The sequence below is a fragment of the Bufo gargarizans genome, chromosome 1 (genome assembly GCF_014858855.1).
Source record: "Bufo gargarizans isolate SCDJY-AF-19 chromosome 1, ASM1485885v1, whole genome shotgun sequence".
NCBI classification, from domain to species: Eukaryota; Metazoa; Chordata; class Amphibia; order Anura; family Bufonidae; genus Bufo; species Bufo gargarizans.
The window spans coordinates 368,880,656-368,902,991 of record NC_058080.1 but is presented as its reverse complement, the minus strand read 5'-3'; the positions used below and the strand labels follow the sequence as shown (position 1 = coordinate 368,902,991).

The following is a 22,336-nucleotide window of genomic DNA, read 5'->3' as shown; positions in this document are numbered from 1 at the left end:
TACGTTCCGATTATGTACACTATATGTAAAGACAAAGATGAACACGTAAGTTACAGAGTTGTAGTGTGCATGTTATGAGTTAAGGGCTCTTTAAACGGGCCAAGAGTCTGCCAAATAATCGCTAACAAGCGTTCATAGGAACCCTCGTTAGCAATTATCTGGCAGTGTAGAGATGTAGCGGATTACCCGAAGAACGAGCAAAATGCTTGTTTGTCGGTAATTGGATAGTTTGTGTAGGCACCTAAATCGTCGTTTGCTGGCACCCCCTCAGCATTAGCGATCATTCCTCCACCATTGATGAGCAGGCGATTTCTGGGAAGAAACGCTTCCATTATACTGCCAAAGAAGCAGTATTTGTCACTCCACAGAACATTTTTCCACGCTCCAGAGTCCATTGAGAGGGCGTGCTTTGCACCACTCCATCTGATGCTTGACATTGTGCTTTGTGATGTGTGGCTTGCGTGCTTTCTGATGTGGGATAGTAAACCTTATGTGACTTTTCCTTGGTCTCCTGCAGGTGGTATTTTGCAGTGATTTCTATGTCGGGTGTCTTTGCTGTGACTTTTTCAGTGATTTTCGCTTATGTGGCAGATATTACCCAGGAGCATGAGCGAAGTACAGCATATGGTTTGGTGAGTTCTTCATGACCCACATTATTGGATTTCTTTTTTTAAGGACAACTTTAAAGTGGTTTTAAAGAGCTTTTTGTTGAATTTATTCAACTCTCCCATCTGCTGCAACTGTTTTATGTTGCTGTCAATTTGGAAAATACAGGGTCATGTGTCCACAGTTCTCCTGCCATTCATTTAGCGCGTGATTTTCCCTAGACTGCAGCCTTGCCCTCATCTCATGTTGTCATAGTAGACATCATGTACATAGGCATGGACTAATGCTGTATTTTACTGCAAATGTGTGAGAATTATTGGCTGCCTGTGTAATCACTAGAGGGTGATGTACATGATAAAGGATGTACAGCATCACTTATAGAGCCTGCCCCAGGGGGGCTGACTTAGCTCTTGCAAAGGATCTGTACTTTGGGGTGAATGATACATCCCTAAAAAGGAGACAACATCATTAAAACACTTATTTAAGCTAAATTGTTATCAAACTGATAAGAACATAGCTTAAATGAGTGTTTAGAAGCTGTCAGGAGTTCAGAGGTAAGGGCCACAGATGATGCCATCAAAGTAGCTCCCTGAAGGATTGTTATGGAGGACGCAGCATAAGAATCCTTCAGGGAGCTACTTTGATGGCATCATCTGTGGCCCTTACCTCTGAACTCCTGACAGCTTCTAAACACTCTTTTAAGCCATGTTCTTATCTTCAGTGAGTGCCACACCCTCCTCGCAGTTTAGGCTACTTTCACACTAGCGTTCGGCTGTCCACTTGTGAGCTCCGTTTGAAGGGGCTCACAAGCGGACCCGAACGCTTCCGTCCAGCCCTAATGCATTCTGAGTGGACGCGGATCCGCTCAGAATGAATCAGTCTGGCGGCGTTCAGCCTCCGCTCCGCTCAGCAGGCGGACACCTGAACGCTGCTTGCAGCGTTCGGGTGTCCGCCTGGCCGTGCGCAGGCAAGCGGATCCGTCCAGACTTACAATGTAAGTCAATGGGGACGGATCCGTTTGAAGATGACACAATATGGCTCAATCTTCAAACTGATCCGTCCCCCATTGACTTTCAATGTAAAAGTCTGGACGGATCCGTTCAGGCTAATTTCACACTTAGACATTTTTTGACAATATAATGCAGACGGATCCGTTCTGAACAGAGCCACCGTCTGCATTATATGAGCGGATCCGTTCAGAACGGATCCGCTCTGAACACTAGTGTGAAAGTAGCCTTACCAAGCACAGCGCTGTCCATTCAATAGCAGATGTTTGGTATTGCATCTCGTCCCCATCTCACTTGTTACTTATCCTGCATGGTGAATGACATAAAATTGCTGTTTTTGTCACTTCACTTCCCCAAAAAATGGTATAAAAAAAACAAAAACTGTCATATGTACCCCAAAATAGTATCAATAAAAACTACAGCCTACACTTCAAAAAACACCCTCACACAACTCCCCTTTTACAGAAAAATAAAAAAGTTATGAGTCTAAGATGTGGCAATGCAAAGAAAAAAAATATTTTTACAAAAAAAATGTGATTTTTATGATGAAAAGGTAGTTAAACATGAAATAAACCTATATAAATTTGGTATTGATCGCCATATTTGTATTGACCCACAGAATAAAGTTATACCATATATACTGCATAGTGAACTCCATACAACATAAAAATAGTAAACTCTGATAGAATTAATATAAAAACTGCAGCCTGGCCCAAAAAATACAAGCCCCCTCACAACTGGGAAAAAATTTTTTATGGCTGTTAGTATATGGCAATGCAAAATACAACAGATTTTTAATTTAAAAAAAAGTAATGTTTATGATGCAAATGTAGTAAAACATGGAAAAAAATTAAAATAAATTTGGTATCACCATAATTGATACAACCCTCAGAATAAAGTTATCATATACATCACATCGTGAACCACATTAAAAATAAAAAACAGTGGCAAATAAAATGATCAGAAAGCCAAATGTACCCAAAAATGTTACCAATTAAAACTACAGCTTGTCCTGCTAAAAAAAACTTTAAAAATAAGAAAAAGTTAAGGGCTCTTAAACTATTTCAGCAAATTCCATGTTCCAAAATCCACATGCTTGCTTCTTCATTCCTGAGCGCTGCCGTTTCCCCAAACAGCAGTTTATGACCACATATTTGCTATTTCCTCTCGCCACCACAACGGCATTGCCTGGAGGTTACGCCGCCTCCTTCAGGGGTAGGAAACATAGATTAGTGCATAAAAAGCCCCCTCCCATGTCCTGCTCCAGTTGTTTCCTGTCTCTCAAGGAGTGCAGGAGAGTCAGTGCAAGCAAGACTGCAAAGCCTTTAGATTTGTTATCCCAGTCTTTGTACCGGAGGGCTGCTGCAGGGAGTAGGGGCCCGGAACTGTTGCGGTCCTTCCTACTTCTAAGTATAAGTCCGGCAGATGCTGGCAACTCCGGGCTGAGGTCCCTGCTTCCGGTTGAGGAAGCATGTGAGCTGTTGGGGACGGAGGACCACGGTCATTTGCGTTCCAAAAGGCGAGTGCACAGGAGAGCGGGACATCGTAGTGCCGAAGTGAGGAGTGCGGCGTGATGACGTCAGCCGGCGTAGTGTCCACCACCGCGTTGAAAAGGTGGTGTGATCGCCAGAACATGGTGTCCCATACACTCTCCTGGACATAGGTGTGTAAGATGTCCCTGGTCTCAGAGGGAGATGTTGGCCGCAAATCTTTTGATCCTCCAAGGCCCTCCAGTCCGGTAAGCCTTCTCCAGGAGGGCCCTTCTGCTTGGCCCTATTTTATTAATCACGGGGTGATTTCATGCAGTTTTGTCTGCTATTAGGTGACTGCTCCCTTTTTTATCTCCACTTTCTTACTTTTTTGGCTAAGAATCTCCTTTGCATTATAGGGCAAAGAGAGTTCAGAAGCCAGTGGAGAGCCGTCACAAAAAAATTATGTGCCATCTGTAAAAAGGCCCTTCCTGCTTCTACAAAAAAAATGGCTATGTCAGAAATGCACAGACAAAGTAGTATCTGAGGAATCCCCTTGTTTATTGGAAAGCATGAGATTGTTTAATTAAGGAGGAAGTGGGGGCAGTGGTTGACGCCAAACTTGCCACAGCTTTGTCATCAACATCACAATCTCTATCTCAGGTCATTGAGGATAGTGATTCAAATTTGGATGAAGGGGGAAGTTTCCTCAGATGCTAGATCAAGTGATATGGATGACACAGCGGGTCATCCACTTTGCTCTATCGAGTCACTTCTAAAAAATATCAGTGCCACCATAAATTTAGAGGAAGTCAAGGAACCCCTTTCTGTACAGGACCAGATGTTCCTAGGTCTAGGTGACAAAAAGAATAGTTTTTCCAGACCATAGTTCCATCAGAAATATGATACAAAATGAGTGGAGAGATCCTGAAAAAAGGCAAATATCTTCGAAAATGTTTAAGAGAAAATATCCCTTTACAGATAAGGAGTCTGCCCTTTGGGATAACGCCCCAAAAGTGGATGCCCCATTGCGAGAATCTCTTAAGAAATCTTCACTACCTTTTAAAGACATTGGGCATCTTATAGACCCGATGGACAAAAGGTGTGAAGCCCTTAAGAAAGCTTGGGAATTTTCCACTGCCATCTTTAGACCTGGGATATCTGCCACATATACGGCTCATACCCTCGCTTTATGGTTATCACAACTGGAAGAACTTATTGAATCCCATCCTGTCATCTATTCCTGTACTAAAACGAGCAGAATTTATTTGTGTGGATGCGTCTGCATTGTTAAGTTGTCGGCTAGATCCGATGCCTCGAGCAGATCCGTATGGATAAAATCATGTTCTGGGGACTCTGCCTCAAAAAATAGATTGTGTTCCATACCATGTGAAGGGGATAGACTCTTCAGATCATCCTTAGATGATATTCTGGAGAAATCTTCAGATAAGAAGAAGGGTTTTCCTACAGAATCAAATTTTTTCCACCAAAGGAAGTTTTTTGAACAAAAAAGAAAGGTATCCACCTCTAACTGGCAACCTTTTAAAAATAAAGGAAAGGGATTCATCTTTAATTCAGAAAGAACCTCTTGGCAGTCTTCCAAATGACGCCAGCCCCTGTGGCGGAAAGATTAAGAAACTTTGCCCCAGCATGGGAATACATTTATGCTTCTCCCTGGATCATGTCGGTAATCAGGTAAGGTTACCAGCTAGATTTTGTAAAAACAAAACAAAAAAACTCCCGACAGATTTCTTTTAAACAGAAAATTAGTGGGGGTAGATCAAAAAGCGATGGAAGAACAGATCTCTCTTTTATTGGAAAAGGCAGCTATAATCCCGGTACCCTCAAACCAGAGGGGGTTGGTATTCTATTATTCTCCTATTTATATATTTTAATTTTTTGTAAAAAAAAAAAAAAAAAAAAAGCCAAATGGTTCCTTCAGAGCAATCATAAACTTAAAAGACCTGAACAAACACATTCGATACAAAAGATTCAGGATGGAGACCATAAAGTCTACGATCAATCTATTTAAAAAAGACTGCTTCATGGTAATCCTAGATCTTACAGACTTATATTATCATGTCCACATACATCCGAGATGCCAAAAGTTCCTAAGACTAGCCATCTGGCTGGGGGGAGAAATACAACATATTCAGTTCCAGATCCTACCATTCGGCCTCTGTTCAGCCCCCAGAATCTTTACAAAGATCATGGCAGAGGTAGCAGGCTTCCTTCATCACTCCGAGGTATTACTTATACCTTACCTCGACGATCTTCTGATTGCTGCTCCTTCAGAAGAGACTCTGAAGCGGAATTTGCAAATCACGATGGATACATTGGCGAGTTTGGGTTGGTTAATGAACTCCCCAAAAATCGAATCTCCTTCCAAGTCAATGATGTGTGTTCCTAGATGACCTCTTTCCTTTCAATAATGAAACAAAATGATCTAATTTTCAAGGTATCGGAATTTTTCCAAAAGCGCACAGTGTCGATCAGAGACATAATGACTATCCTAGGTCTTGTGATCTCAACGATTCCTTCAGTGAAATGGGCCCAGGCTCATTCAAAAGAACTTCAGTCTTTCCTGTTAGATGTCTGTAACAAAAAAACAGATGTCATTAAACAAAAGACTAGTAATATCTTCAAGAATAAAACTATCTTTGAATTGGTGGCTAGATCAAAAAAATCTCTCCAGAGGCGTAGAATGGCGTCAAAAGGATCAGCTTCTCTTGACGAGAAATTGTTGTTTTATCAGACAACACAACGACAGTAGCCTACCTGAACAAACAAGGGGGTACAAGAAGTCGTTCCCTATCTGTAATCTCAACAAAAATATTCAGGTGGGCAGAGAAAAACCTGATGTCCTTTTTGGCTGTACACATAAAAGGAAAACAGAACTGTGTGGCATATTTCCTAAGCAGGAGAACTCTAAAAAGAGAGTGGAGCCTCAATCAGAAAGTCTTCGAGGACATATGCCTCAGATGGGGTCTCCTAGAAATCGACCTTTTTTCCTTAAAAGAGAACAGAAAAATTCCAAAATGTTTCTCCTTATCCCACCAGGACCAACCATTACAGGTGGATGCTCTAGCGGGTCAGTGGCCGCAAGGCCTTCTATACCTATTCCCACCATTCGCCTTAATACCAAGAGTACTAATGAAAGTGATGGAGGACAGGACACAACTAATTCTCATAGCCCCTTTCTTGCTGAAGAGGGTCTGGTTTCCTGTTCTGAAGTCCCTTTCAAAACAGGACTTTTGGCATCTTCCTCAAATTCCAGATCTCCTATACCATGACTCTGTGATACATCCAGACATTCCTCAACTTCGGCTGACGGCTTGGAGGTTGAACGGGCAATCTTAAAAAAAATAAAGGATTATCAAATGCGGTTATAGATACATTTATGATGAGTAGAAAACAAGTGATGTCAAAAATATATATTCGAGCTTGAAATTCCTTTCTGCTGTCAGTTTCTGAAGTCTGGAACCCTTCCATGGCTCCAGATGTCAATATAATATTGGATTTTTTGCAAGCAGGCCTAGAGAAGGCCTCAGAGAAGGTACAAGTATCGGCCCTAAGTGCCTTTAAGGGGACCAGATTGGCTGAGTTAATTAGGAGGTTTTTTTTAAGGCAACTAGTAGACTTCAATCTGGTCCTCTCTGTTTTAATGGATGCTCCTTTAGAACCTCTTTCTGATATTTCAGAAAAGTTATTATCTTTAAAAACAGTTTCTTCTGGCAATTACCACTGCCAAAAGGGTGGGAGAAATTCAAGCCTTCTCGAACCTTCTCTAAGTTCCATTGCCAGAAAGAAAATATCTCTTCCATCTTTTTGTCCTCAGGCAACTTCAGAAAAAGAAGATTTCAGAATCTAGACGTTAGGAGATGCATCTTACAGTACCTTCAAAGAACCAAAGACTTTAGGAAGTCGGAGCAGCTAGAACAAGGGGTGAGCTGCAAGAAAAGCAACCATAGCACGCTGGATTAAACAATGCATTGTCCTTTGCTATAGGGAAAAGAACTTCTAATTTCTAATAGGGACTTTACCTTTGGCAAGAAAGGTGTTGTCAGCTGTTATCCCGTCCTAAACAATTTCTGTTAATCCTCCAGGTAATGCCGTTGTGGAGGCGAGAGGAAAAAATGGAAATTACTCTTACCAGTAATTGGATTTTCCTTTAGCCTCCACAATGACATGGATAAATTCCCGCCCAGATTTTCTTGTTGTATTGATATTATTTTGTGTGGATAATATCCTTATTGTTCCTTTTGTGAAGAGATTACCTTATTAAATCGTTGCATCTATTCTTGAGTTACTAGTTTATTAACACTAGTAGGACATGGGTGGGGGCGTTTTATGCACTGATATAATTGTTTCCTGCCCCTGAAGGAGGCGGAATAACCTCCAGATAATGCCGTTGTGGAAGCGAGAGGAAAATCCAGTTACCGGTAAGAGTAATTTTAATTTTTCCGCACTCAGGATAAATTGCGTAACAAATTATGTCATGCTTTTTCATGGGGTCAAAACCATCACTACATTCCGAGCTAAATTCCCTGGGGGTTTAGTTTCAAAACATGGGTTATTTCATGAGGTTTCCACTGTACTGGTCCCTCAGGGGTGCTGAAAGTTAAGACTTCCTAAATGACATTTTGAATACTTTGAGGGGTGAAGTTTATAAATGGGATTTACGTGGGATTCTTATATATAGGCCTCTGAAAGCCACTTCGAAAATTTTGACCTGGCGTGAGTGGGGCGAAGTTGCAGACAGCGTCTTAAAGGGGTTCTGCAGTTTTTTTAAACTGATGATCTATTCACTTGAATGGAGCTTAGCCCCGCCCAGGCCAGTGATACTAGTCGTGACGTCACTGGGCCTGCGGTAAACGGCGAGAAGGCCGCGGCACTACTGCCAGCGCCGTTGCCTTCTCAAACAGCTGATCGGCATGGGTCCTGGGTGTCGGGCCCCCGTCGATCAGATGCTGATGATCTATCCAGTGGATAGCTCATCAGTTTAAAAAAAACTGCAGAATCCCTTTAAATACACCTAATTTAGGCCTATTTCAGATTAGTAAATGACCCCCACTTATCACAATATGTTACAATAATTATAATTCATATATATTCTTATATGTTAAATTAAGATATTTGGATCTATGAATGTCTATATTCCTACAATTATAAATAATATATTATATCTTCTGATATTTGTCCAGAATTTCTTTGTGTTCCAATTTAATTTAGTCCTCTTTTTGACTCCTGTTTTAGGTGTCAGCCACCTTTGCTGCCAGCCTTGTAACGAGTCCTGCAATTGGTGCCTATTTGTCTCGGGCATACAGTGACACACTAGTAGTAGTACTAGCCTCTGGTGTGGCATTGCTGGACATTGGATTTATCCTTCTTGCTGTTCCCGAGTCACTGCCTGAAGAAATGAGACCAGTGTCTTGGGGAGCACCTATATCTTGGGAGCAAGCTGACCCTTTTGCGGTAAGTAAGAGGTCATTGTTAGATGACATATACACATTAGGCTACTTTCACACTGGCATTTCTGGGTCTGCTTGTGACATCTGTTTCAGGGCTCTCACAAGCGGCCCAAATCGGATCAGTTCAGCCCCAATGCATTCTGAATGGATAAGGATCTGTTCAGAATGCATCAGTTTGCCTCCGTTCAGCCTCCATTCCGCTCCGGAGGCTGACACCAAAACGCTGCTTGCCGCGGATCCGTTTGCATTACCATGAACAAAAATAAAATAAAAATGTTCATGATAATGCAAATGGATCCGTCCTGGCTTACAATGTAAGTCAATGGGGACGGATCCGTTTTCACTGACACAACATGGTGCAATTGAAAACGGATCCCCCTCCCATTGACTTTCAGTGTAAGTCAAAACGGATCTGTTTGCATTATCATGAACATATTATTTTTTATTTTTTTTGTACATGGTAATGCAAACGATTCCATTCTGAACGGATACAATCGTTTGCATTATAGGTGCAGAGTTGTCTGTGCAGATACCAGACAGATCCACACCTAAGTCAGGTGTGAAAGTAGCCTAACGTGCAGAATGCTGTTTGTATGTGTAAGTACATTCATAATTTACTCAAATAATCACTAGTTGGAAATATGTGTGCACCAATGGAGCCAGAACAGGGGTATTGTATTACATTACTGTATGAACATGAACAATTATACATCTATTAACCCTTAACAACCTGCGCCATACATGCGCAGTGATCAGGCGGGAACAGAAGCTGTGCCTGCCCAATCAGGAGGGAAGCCTGGCTGTTAGTGGCAGCCAGACCCCTGGTGTAACTGCTGGCATAGGAGGTAATCTGATGCCAGCAGTTTAACCCCTCAGATGCAATGGTCAATGCTGACCACTGCATCTAAGTGATTTAGGCCCCTTTCACACCAGCAAGTTTTCCACGCGGGTGCAATGCGTGACGTGAACGCATAGCACCCGCACTGAATCCTGACCCATTCATTTCAATATCAGTTCTGCGTTGCGTGAAAATCGCAGCATGTTCTAGATTCTGGGTTTTTCACGCAGCCCTGGCCCAATAGAAGTTAATGGGGCTGCGTGAAAAACGCATTGCATCCGCAAGCAAGTGCGGGTGCGATGCGTTTTTCACTGATGGTTGCTAAGAGATGTTGTTTGTAAACCTTCAGTTTTTCATCACGCGCGTGAAAAACGCATCAAAACGCATTGCACCCGAGCAGAAAAAACTGAACAACTAAACGCAATCGCAGACAAAACTGACTGAACTTGCTTGCAAAATGGTGCGAGTTTTACTGAACGCATCCGGAGTCAATCCGTCACGCTCGTGTGAAAGAGGCCTTACAAAGGGAAGGGGCTTCCACACTGATGGTTTCAGCTACAAAAGCCTATAAGTCCCTGCCACATAAAGTCAGTGTCTCATAGGCAAACTGTCAGTGTGAAACTGACAATTACAATGCCTTACATTACACTATGTATTCTACTGCATTGTACCAGTGATTTTATTTATTTTTTTCAAAAATGCTTTTATTGTGTAAAAGTAGTACAACTTAAATACACTATATGAAATTTATATCTCTGTAATCGTACTGAGTGACCCACAGAATAAAGTTATCATGTCAATTTACATGCACAGTGTATGCTGTAAGAACAAATCCCAAAAAGCAATAGCATAGTTGCTACCCCTTTTTTATCCTGCTTCCCAAAAAGCTAAATAAAAAGTAATCAAAAAGTTATATGTATCACAAAATAGAGCCAATGCTGATGGCAACTCCATCGAGAGAAAAATAAAAAAGATGCTTGTCAGAGAATGGCTGTACCAGTATCCCAGAGGCTGTTCCATAGCAACATGGCGCCCGTACACCAATCCATCTAAATCTGCGCCCCAAAAGGTGGTTTTTCCCTTCAGATCCCTGCAGAGAACCCAAACAGCAGTTTAAATTCACATTCATGGCATTGCCTTACCCAGTAGAACCCAACTAACAATATAATGAGCATTGTGTGTCTTCAGATGGTACACGCTGGGCACAGCATATTAAGCACTGAAAGGCCATATCTGTGGAAAACATAAAATTTTTGCTTTGCACAGTCCTCTGTGCATTTTTTTCCTGCAAAATACCTGTGGTGCGAAATGCTCACTACACTCCTTTTTAAATATGGGGTGTAGCTTCAAAAATGTGGTTGCTTCTCAGGGGTTCCATTTATTATTTCACTCTAGAGCAGGCATGTCCAAACTGTGGCCCTCCAGCTGTTGCAAAACTACAACTCCCAGCATGCCCTAATAGCTGTAAGCTTCCCAGACATGCTCGGAGTTGTAGTTTTGCAACAGCTGGAGGGCCGCAGTTTGGACATGCCTGCTCTAGAGTCTCTACAGTTGTCAGAACAAGCCGCGTAAACTACCACATTAGGCCTCAAATTCAAATGGTGCTCTTTTACTCCTGAACCCTATGATACGTCCAGGCAAAAGATTAGGACCACATGTAGGGTGTTTATGAACCCAGGAAGCGCGGCATAATAAGATGAGTTACATTTCACGGTGGCACAAAATGGGCACAACATATTGAGCAGATCTGTGGAAAAGTAGCAATTTTCAGTTTTCACCGTCTGACGTGAATTATTTTTTTTAAAACTCCTGTTGGGTCAAAATGCTCACAGGACCTCTTGGTAAATTCTGTAAGGGGTGTAGTTTCTAAAATGGGGTCAATTTTTGGGAGTTTCTTTTTTATTTGACCTCAGAGCCTCTGCAGCTGTCGGCCAATGGTGTATAAATCGCTAAACTAGGCCTCAAATGCACATGGTGGTCTTTCTCTTCTGAGACCTGCAGTGTGCCCAGACAGTAGTTTATGACCACATAGGGGCTATTGTCATACTCGGGGAAATTATGTAGCAAAAATTTGTGAAAATGAAACATTTGATGCTAAAGCTACATATAAATGAAATAAAATGTATTTTTTTCATTTCATGTCTTATTTTTAAAAAGCGCTCACTACACCACTCGATTAAATTCCTTGAGGGGTCTAATTTCCAAATTGGGGTAACTTTTTTGGTTTTCACTGTAGTAATACCTCAGGTTCTCCTCAAATTTGACATGGTGTCTGAAAACCATTCCAGCAAAATCTGCCCTACAAAAGCCACATGGTGCTCTTTCTCTTCTGAACCCTGCAGTGTGCCCATACAGCAGTTTATGACCACATATGGGGTGTTTCTGTAAACTGCTGAATCAGGGTAATTATTGTTGAGGTTTCTTTTGCTGTTAACCCCTGCTATGTTAAGTGAATGTAGATCTCAGATAATGCATATTGGGGAAGTTTTAAGATCAAGTTCGATGGATAGATATACAGGAGAGGATGTGATTGTTAGGGCTCTGCTTCCTGCCATTCTGTTTGCTTTGTGTCTAACATTTGCTGTTATAAGGGAAAACCTTATTAGGATGTTTAATGCTGGGAATAGAAAAGGATGAACATACTTAGCAGAAATTGCTACATCTTCCTCTAGCCGCATGTAACAGAGGATATGCACTGCAGCATTGGCAGCAGTATCGCCAAGTGCGGGAATTCAAGTTCATACTGTATATGATGGCTGATGTTCACATGTAGCCCAGGAATGAACTGGGAGCTTCTTATAAACTGGTTGGGTTAAATGTATGGCATTACTTTATCAGAATTTTATACCAGTAATTTTGATTGATGTTCTGTCCATGCTGAAAAAACAATGACAGAAAAGTGGCATGATACATTCATAAATTTGACCGATTGGGGGAGATTTATGAAGATAAATAAGCCATAAATTGCACCAAAAAACTGGCGTACATATTCTGCACAGCATTTGTGTGTTTTAGACAATTTTTGCGCCTTTCACAATTAGGGATGTGGTACTAATGTAAAGGGCATGGCTTAAAAGAGTCTTTTGTGTCTCCAGACATGTCTGTTTTAGTAATTACATGCAATCCCCATGTAATACCATTTCTGGAGCATCTATTCTCATGAGTCTATGTTGTGCCATTCCTCTATTATTTGTACTAGAAGTTTAGGAATGACTTGCCAACAGTCAGCAGTAAAGACCCATGTGGGTGTTACCAGTTCAGGGTCTGTCCATGAGCAGTCTTGGCACTATCCAGCCAGTTATGTCCGCGTCAGGCTGTGCAGATGCACATCCCCAACTGGTAACATCCTTCTGGACCTTCTTTGCATATTGCTGGCAAATCATTCACAAACTTCTAGCAGGGATAATAGAGGCATGGAAAAACATAATCCTAAGAATAGATGCTCCAGAATTGCTATTACAAGTGGTTACTAGAACAGACATAAACACTTGAAGAAAAAGAAAAGACTCCATAGTTCACACTGTATGAATAATGTGCAGGCGCACACAAACAGCTGAGCTGATTTTGCTCTCATAAAATTGTGCAGTGCAAGCACACTGTTGCAGTAAGCTTTGCAACAATCCACCGCTGTCGGCAGTAGTTCCACCAGGAGCTCTCTGGATCCAGCATTGCCCGCTCCTGATGCCCTCTCTTGTGCTTTCTCAGAGTGCACAGTGCCTATTCCCCTATTGCGCAGACACTGTGCACTCTTGTTAATCCGCCAGGACCGCCTCCACTATCGGCAGGACAAGGAGTGCATTGGGAGCGCACACACAAGCTTTAACCCAATTTATGCACCCCTGGAGCTGAAGATGAACTGCCCATAGAGACGAGGAGTGGATAGCTGTTTTAGAAGTGGAAAGCTAGATCAAAAATACGTGAGATTAGGCAAATTATTGAGTTTACAAGTAATCCAAAAGGGAAATGTAATATGTTTGTTTTGGTATGGTGCTGAACTGTGTAACTGTGGAGAAAAGTGCAGTTAGTCTATAATACTCCCGCAACAAGATTTTCCAACTGGAGATATTGCCGTTCTTAATTTTTATTTTTGTTCTGAAAATGTAAGGATTGGGGCTCGCACAATTTTTTTAGTAAGCGTTGTCTACATGATTTCTTCTTCCTTTTTTTTATTATTATTATAATTTTTAACCTATTTTACAGTCCTTACGGAAAGTTGGCCAGGATTCCACCGTTCTCCTCATCTGTATAACGGTTTTTCTGTCTTACCTCCCTGAAGCCGGACAGTACTCAAGCTTTTTTCTTTACCTACGACAGGTAAGAGGACTATGTACCGTATATACTCGAGTATAAGACGAGTTTTTTGGCACATATTTTTGTGCTCAAAAAGCTCCCTCGTCTTATACTCGAGTCTCGATTTGGTCGACCCGAAAATGCTACTGCAGCGAGCGGCCCGGCCGGGGCGTGACTGACGTCACTTAGTAACGCTGCTGCTTCCTGAAGTGGGAGGAGCGTTACTAAGTGATGTCAGTCACGCGGCGGCCAGCCAGCTCCCGCTCGCTGTAGTGCATTCATCGTAACAGTGAGTACAGAGGCCGGACCTGTTATCAGTAGGAGAGAGATTGTTTTACACAGGAGTAACACTTTACACGCAAAGGCAGTTATGTGCGCAGTTTAGGACACGAGGGGACACATAGGGCCATGAGGGTGACCAGCATAAGATGCTATATGTCTTATGCTGCCCCCCCTCATGGCCCTATGTGTCATAGCACATATCCCCTATAACAGCGTCCTCCACAGATCCACCCTATAACAGCGTCCTCCACAGATCCACCCTATAACAGCGTCCTCCACAGATCCACCCTATAACAGCGTCCTCCACAGATCCACCCCATAACAGTGCCATCCACAGGTCCCCATAAGTGTCCTCCACAGATCCCCCATAACACTGTCCTCCACAGATCCCCCACATAACAGCGTCCTCCACAGATCCCCCACATTTGCTGCATTTCCCACCCTAGTCTTATACTCGAGTCAATAATTTTTCCCATTTTTGGGGGAAAAAATTAGGGGCCTCGGCTTATATTCGGGTCGGCTTATACTCGAGTATATACGGTAATAAAAATGACGACATGTTTCTTTTTTTTTTTTTTTTTTTGTCATGGAAATAAGAAAATAGTTCCAGTAATAATTTGGCTTGTCTTGTAGACCAATGTTGCCTTTTCTGTGTTTATGGCATAAGATTTCTTTGTCTATGACTGAACCTCTAGTTCCAGTAATAATTTAATTTCAGGCTTGGCTTATGTTGCAGAAAAATGTCACCTCTTCAGTCTTTATGGCATAAGATTTAATTGTCGGTAACTGAACTTGTAAATGTTCTTATGGCTTATTGAGCATTGTAGTAATCCTTCTCAACCGTACAGGTGATTGGCTTCACATCAGAAACCGTGGCTACATTTATTGGCGTTGTTGGAATATTGTCAATCTTGGCTCAGGTGAGCGGTTTGGATTATCAGCAGATGCAAATAGCTGCATGTCTGAACAGGATTAGTCAGCTTTAAGATACACGTATTTTTCACGTGACCGTTTTATATTGCAATTGCCTTTTTTTTCCCTTTTTATTCAGACTGTGGTGCTGGGAGTTCTTATGAGATCAATTGGCAATAAGAACACTATATTACTTGGTCTTGGCTTCCAGATAGTGCAGCTTGCTTGGTATGGCTTTGGGTCTCAGCAATGGTAAGTGGTATTAACCAGCAGATAATTGTGACTATGTCTAGATTAAATTGCACACAATGAAAAGTACACGCTAAAAAGCTAACCTTCTGGTGGTCTCTGAACCCCGTGGCCTTATCTCTCTCCACTACTACATTTTTATTTTACATTTTCCACTACTTTCCTTCGGACTGGGCATCTTAGTTATGCTTTCATGTGGCACACCGCATACACAATTCTTAGTGTACTGTGTGTAATGGGATATTTTGCCCAGAAAGAAAGCAGCAGCAAGTTTAAAGAACTCCATGAAATAGGAGAAAGCGCCAGATCATGCATCCAGGCAGTGGACAGCCATTTTTAGGTCTCTAGAGATTGAGTTCAAGTCAGGGCTCTGGCTAAACCACTCAAGGACATTCACAGAGTTGTCCCTAAGCCACTCCTGTGTTGTCTTGGTTGTGTGCTTAAAGGGGTTGTCTCATCATAGACAATGGGGGCATATCGCTAGGATATGCCCCTATTGTCTTATAGGTGCAAGTCCCACCGCAATTCGGTGGCTGCAGGACTCCGGTCCGGCCACCACCAAGCTGGCTCTCTATAGAAGTGAATGGGAGCGTACCGCTCATACGCGTCCCCGCTCCCATTCATTTCTATGGGGCCGACGGAAATAGCCAAGCCAGTGCTTGGCTATTTTTGCCGGCCCCAAGGAAAATTAATGGAGGGAGGCTTTGCATGCGCAGTGTGCCCTCCTTCACTTGTGGGGCTCCATTTTCGATATAGGTGCGGGTCCCAGCGGTGGTACCCGCACCTATAAGACAATCGGGGCATATCCTAGCGATATTCCCCCATTGTCCATGATGAGACAACCCCTTTAAAGTCATTGTCTTGTTGGAAGTTGAACCTTCGGTCCAGTCTGATGCTCAGTGCATTCTGGATCTGGTTTTCATTAAGAATATCTCTGTACTTTGCTCCATTCATTTTGCCCCCAACTCTGACCAGTCTCTGTCCCAGCTGCTGAAAAACACCCTCACAACATAATGCTGCCACTACAATGCTTCACTGTAGGGATGGTATTGGCTAGTGCCTGGTTTCCTAAAAATATGGCAATTTAGAATTGAGGCCAAAAAGTTCAATCTCTGTTTCATCAGACCACAGAATATTGTTTCTCAAAGTCTTAGAGTCCTTTAGGTGTTTTTTTTTGCAAACTTTGAGTCTTTTCTTGAGGATAGGCTTCTTTCTGGCCTCTCTGCCATATAGCAGTACTGCTGTGATGGTTGACCTTCTGGGAGTTTCTTCCATCTGCACACAGGATGTTTGGAGCGCAACCATACTAACCATTGCGTTCTTGATCACCTCTCTTACCAAGGCCCCTTTCCCACCCGATTACTTAGTTTGGTGGGATGGCGAGCTCTAGGAAGAGTCCTGGTTGTTCCAAACTTCTTCCATTTAGGAATTATGGAGGCCACTCTGCTTCTTGGGGACTTGTGCCTCCACACAATCCAGTCTCTGAGCTCTACAGGCAGTTCTTTCCTCCTCATGGCTTTGTTTTTAATCTGAAATGCATTGTGACCAGTGAGACTTTATATAGACATGGGTGTGTATTTCCAAATCACATCCAATCAACTGAATTTACCACAGATGGACTCCAATCAAGGTACAGAAACATCTTAAAGATGATTAAGAGAAAAATGAGACCCCCAGAGCTAAATCACAAGTGTCCTAGAAAAGGGTCTGAATTCTTATGTCCATGCAAACATTTTCTAAAATTCAGTTTTTTCTTTCTCATTATGGAGTACTGAGTACACAAAGATTGGGGAGGAGTTGAATTTTGTTTCTTATTTTAGCACAAGGCTGCAACATGTGAAAAGGTCTGAAGACTTTCTGAACGCACTGTAATTTCATGTGGTAGTGTGCTTTTGTAAAGCATTTTTTCCTTATTTATCATGGTCAAAGAATAACTACAAGCACACTAGAATATAAGTAAAGAATGTTTTATCCAGTGACATGCTGGATCCATGACGGAAATTCATTAGACTCTGTCATAGTAAGTTAGTTCTATTGGGCACCGTTCATTTCTGTTCAGTGCTGCCTGTTTGTTTTTTAACAGAAAAACAGGGCAGATATGAACATAGCCTTAGGGTCCATTCACACGTCCGTAGCGCGTTTGTAGATCCTCAAAACACGGACACCGGCAATGTGCGTTCCGCATTTTGCAGACCGCACATCGCCGGCACTAATAGAATATGCCTATTCTTGTCTGCAATTGCGGACAAGAATAGGCCATGTTCTATTTTTTTTTCGGGAACGGAATTGCGGACCCGGAAGTGCGGGTACGCAATTCCGAATCCAGGCAGCACATCGTGCGGTCCCATAGAAATGCGCAATTACCAACAATCAATATCCTATAGCTGAGTCATCAAATTAAAAGTATATTCGAGCAGAAATCAAGATAACCCTTTAAAAATCCATATACTTTATTATACAGTACAGACCAAAAGTTTGGACACACCTTCTCATTCAAAGAGTTTTTTCTTTTTTTTCATGACTATGAAAATTGTAGATTCACACTGAAGGCATCAAAACTATGAATTAACACATGTGGAATTATATACATAACAAAAAAGTGTGAAACAACTGAAAATATGTCATATTCTAGGTTCTTCAAAGTAGCCACCTTTTGCTTTGATTACTGCTTTGCACACTCTTGGCATTCTCTTGATGAGCTTCAAGAGGTAGTCACCTGAAATGGTCTTCCAACAGTCTTGAAGGAGTTCCCAGAGATGCTTAGCACTTGTTGGCCCTTTTGCCTTCACTCTGCGCTCCAGCTCACCCCAAACCATCTCGATTGGGTTCAGGTCCGGTGACTGTGGAGGCCAGGTCATCTGGCGCAGCACCCCATCACTCTCCTTCATGGTCAAATAGCCCTTACACAGCCTGGAGGTGTGTTTGGTTTCATTGTCCTGTTGAAAAATAAATGATGGTCCAACTAAACGCAAACCGGATGGAATAGCATGCCGCTGCAAGATGCTGTGGTAGCCATGCTGGTTCAGTATGCCTTCAATTTTGAATAAATCGCCAACAGTGTCACCAGCAAAGCACCCCACACCATCACACCTCCTCCTCCATGCTTCACAGTGGGAACCAGGCATGTAGAGTCCATCCGTTCACCTTTTCTGCGTCGCACAAAGACACGGTGGTTGGAACCAAAGATCTCAAATTTGGACTCATCAGACCAAAGCACAGATTTCCACTGGTCTAATGTCCATTCCTTGTGTTCTTTAGCCCAAACAAGTTTCTTCTGCTTGTTGCCTGTCCTTAGCAGTGGTTTCCTAGCAGATATTCTACCATGAAGGCCTGATTCACACAGTCTCCTTTTAACAGTTGTTCTAGAGATGTGTCTGCTGCTAGAACTCTGTGTGGGATTGACCTGGTCTCTAATCTGAGCTGCTGTTAACCTGCGATTTCTGAGGCTGGTGACTCGGATGAACTTATCCTCCGCAGCAGAGGTGACTCTTGGTCTTCCTTTCCTGGGGTGGTCCGCATGTGAGCCAGTTTCTTTGTAGCGCTTGATGGTTTTTGTGACTGCACTAGGGGACACTTTCAAAGTTTTTCCCAATTTTTCGGACTGACTGAGGCTACTTTCACACTTGCAGCAGGACGGATCTGACAGGCTGTTCACCATGTCGGATCCGTCCCGCGGCTATTTCGCCGTGCCCGCGGACCGCCGCTCCGTCTCTATTGACTATAATGGGGACGGGGGCGGAGCTCCGGCGCAGCATGGCGGTGCACTGAGAAAGCCGCCGGACTAAAAAGCCTTACATGCAGTAATTTTAGTCCGGCTGGCTTTCTCCGTGCACTGCCGTGCTGCGCCAGTGGACGGATCCGACATGGTGAACAGCCTGTCGGATCCGTCCTGCCGCAAGTGTGAAAGTACCCAGACCTTCATTTCTTAAAGTAATGATGGCCACTCGTTTTTCTTTACTTAGCTGCTTTTTTTTCTTGCCATAATACAAATTCTAACAGTCTAGTCAGTAGGACTATCACCTGTGTATCCACCTGACTTCTCCACAACGCAACTGATGGTCCCAACCCCATTTATAAGGCAAGAAATCCCACTTATTAAACCTGACAGGGCACACCTGTGAAGTGAATACTATTTCAGGTGACTACCTCTTAAAGCTCATCAAGAGAATGCCAAGAGTGTGCAAAGCAGTAATCAAAGCAAAAGGTGGCTACTTTGAAGAACCTAGAACAGTGATGGCTAACCTTGGCACTCCAGCTGTGGTGAAACTACGACTCCCAGCATGCTCCATTTATTTCTATAGAGTTCTGAGAGCAGCCAAGCAAGCGGGGCATCTTGGGAGTTGTAGTTTTACCACAGCTGGAGTGCCAAGGTTAGCCATCACTGACCTAGAATATGACACATTTTCAGTTGTTTCACACTTTTTTGTTATGTATATAATTCCACATGTGTTAATTCATACTTTTGATGCCTTCAGTGTGAATCTACAATTTTCATAGTCATGAAAATAAAGAAAACTCTTTGAATGAGGTGTGTCCAAACTTTTGGTCTGTACTGTATATCATTAAAAATCAAATCCCCAAAATATAATTAGTGACTGTCAATAGTCAATGTTATTGCACATACATAGTCTATCAAATAAATATATGCTGCAGATGGTGATCAGTGATGGTAGGGCTACGTATCAAGGTGTAGGGTACAGAGTTTTTCCTGAACTCGCCCTAAACTATACCTCAGCCCAGAGACGACCCCCTAATGGTGAGGACTCTCTGTCCTTGTACCTGGGCTAACACACCCTAGTTGGCCCTAACGGGTCCTCATACCCCAACACACCCAAGCTGGCCCTAACCAGGTCCTTTTTTACTAAATCACTCACAGCTATGGAATATGTATACTGTGTTGATCTAGCAGCACATGTCCTCAGCTGTATAGGCTAAACCTAGCTGACAGAATCCCTTTAAAGGGCTTGTCTGCTTTGCACAGCCACTACTTGTTAAGAGTCCATTGACAAAAAGATTAGTACAAAATGTTGCCCTTCTGGGACCACAGTGATCATCTGTTATCTGTTGGGAAACTTGATAGACATTTCCCTACAGTACCATCTTACAGTGCCCATTCACATCAGTGGGTTGCCTACCCAATTTATGACAGATTCTCCAATGTAACCACTCTACACTCTGGCCAAGAATCCTCTCCTATAATAACTCTGGGTTGAATAGGGATGTATATGAATAAGGAGTTTTGGAACTGTACAACCCCTTTTAAGGACTGACATGTTGATGTCTCTGGTAGGATGATGTGGGCTGCTGGTGCAGTAGCTGCAATGTCAAGTATTACCTTCCCTGCTATCAGTGCTGTCGTGTCTCGCAATGCAGATCCAGACCAGCAAGGTGAGTTGCACAGCTATGGCTTATTTATTTAAAGGGGTTATCCTCTGGATAGGTCATCAGTATCTGATCGGTGGGGGTCTGACAGCCTATCAGCTGTTTGAAAAGGTAGCAGTGCTGCTGTAAGTGCCGTGACCAAGCACAGCCACTATACAATGTATGGCGTTGTGCTTGGTAAGCTGCCAGAAGGCAGCTGTGCTTACAAGAGCTCCACTGCCTTCTCAAACAGCTGATCAGCAGGGTCCCGAGTGTCGGACACCACCGATCAGATACTGATGACCTATCCTGAGGATAGGTCGTCAGTATCAAAATCTCAGAATAGGGATAAAGGTCTTCTGGCTACCAGGTTTTGATAACCTGTCCTCCGAATAGGTCGTCAATATCAGATCGGTGGGGTTCTGACACCTGGCACCCCTATGTTCAGCAGTTTTGGACTGCCGTTGTGCTGGAGACTGTGCAGTGTACAGTCGGCAGTGGGGCAGACTGCTCCGAACACTATGTACTGGCTGTGCTGAGGTACTGCAGCTCAGCTCCCTTTCAAGTGAATGGTAGCTGAGCTTTAATATGACAGTATTGGAAACTTCTGTGTACAGAGGCTTCTTCTTCCGCTCCGTACACTGCTAGTTTCTGGCACCAGGGCAGTCTGATGAGTGAGGTTGTGGACACCCACCAATCTGATATTGCTGAACTATCTGGAGGACCCCTTTTACCTAATTATATGCAAAGAGGTTTCTCCTGGAGTAAAAAATCATCTCACTAGTACTACTTTCTAAGGTGACTCTCTAACAAGCCTTGGAGCACGACAAGAGAAAACAAAGCCGAAGGTCCATCCATAGACAGCTGTTTCAAAGTGTTTGTCCCTCATCAGTACAGTGTTCTGTCTTCTTACACGTTCACACAGTGTGCAGTCTGACAATCAGCATAAATCATTCCTGTCTTCCAAATTAGAGGACTGTTCTTTGTAGTCTAACTTGTTTATTGGTCAACAGGTCGTACATATGTGATTGATTATATACGATTGATTGATTGGTAAAACAGGATTGTTTGGTAAAACTACAAGAATACAAATAACATGTATAGGATAGCATGTACTATGACATGAACAGTCATCAGTGAAGGCACATCTTAAAATGGCTGTCTGTACATAGGATTGCATGGCTAGCTAACAGTAATAACAACTCCCTGAGTAACAATTAAAACTAGCTGAACAGCTCTGCATAACATCATGTCCCTGAAACAAAGGTAGATCTCTCACCAGATATGCAAGGATGGTGGAGTTTGAGAAGGAGATATGCATAGGACAGCTCTGAACTGGAGACTGGAGATTTCTTTTTCCCAAAATGCTTTGCACTCCCACAATGCAGTGCACCGCCCATAATGCAGCAGTCTTTGAAACAGGTAAAACAAAGTGTAATACAACTTAACACTGCTAGATGGTGCTATAACCACACTAAACACTTCAGAAATACCAAGACTTAGGGCAGACGTGATTTGTAATGGTTCTCTAACCCTGCTGGGCAGAACAGTACGGAGTAAGATTGTGGCTTGCTTATTGCGATGTCTTGGATGCAGCTTAGGCCCCTTTTACATGAGCGAGTTCCACGCGTCGGACTCACAGCGTGTGTCAAGTAGAGCACCTGTTCTGAACTCCGGAGTACTGGCGGGGTCGCATGGCATTATATTGATTTATGATTCTATATAGCCCTTACAGTTCTAGGATGTATTGTATAACACTGACAGCATTATGTCAGTGTTATACAATACATTGCAGACCTCTAAAGGTTACATAGCATCATAAATCAATATAATGCTATGAAACCCAATCGG

General features: G+C 42.8%; 1 protein-coding gene across 2 annotated transcripts in view; it reads left to right on the top strand.

Annotated features, from left to right (window-relative positions):
- The window catches only part of LOC122920320 (hippocampus abundant transcript 1 protein-like), a 43,788-nt gene that overhangs the window by 15,014 nt on the left and 6,438 nt on the right, over window positions 1-22,336 (top strand). For both annotated transcript variants that reach the window (XM_044269740.1, XM_044269748.1), the window contains exons 5-10: window positions 518-632; window positions 8,339-8,557; window positions 13,592-13,705; window positions 14,812-14,883; window positions 15,015-15,127; window positions 20,415-20,512. In XM_044269740.1, coding sequence (XP_044125675.1) covers window positions 518-632; window positions 8,339-8,557; window positions 13,592-13,705; window positions 14,812-14,883; window positions 15,015-15,127; window positions 20,415-20,512 — 731 coding nt within the window. The remainder of the gene's footprint in view (window positions 1-517; window positions 633-8,338; window positions 8,558-13,591; window positions 13,706-14,811; window positions 14,884-15,014; window positions 15,128-20,414; window positions 20,513-22,336) is intronic.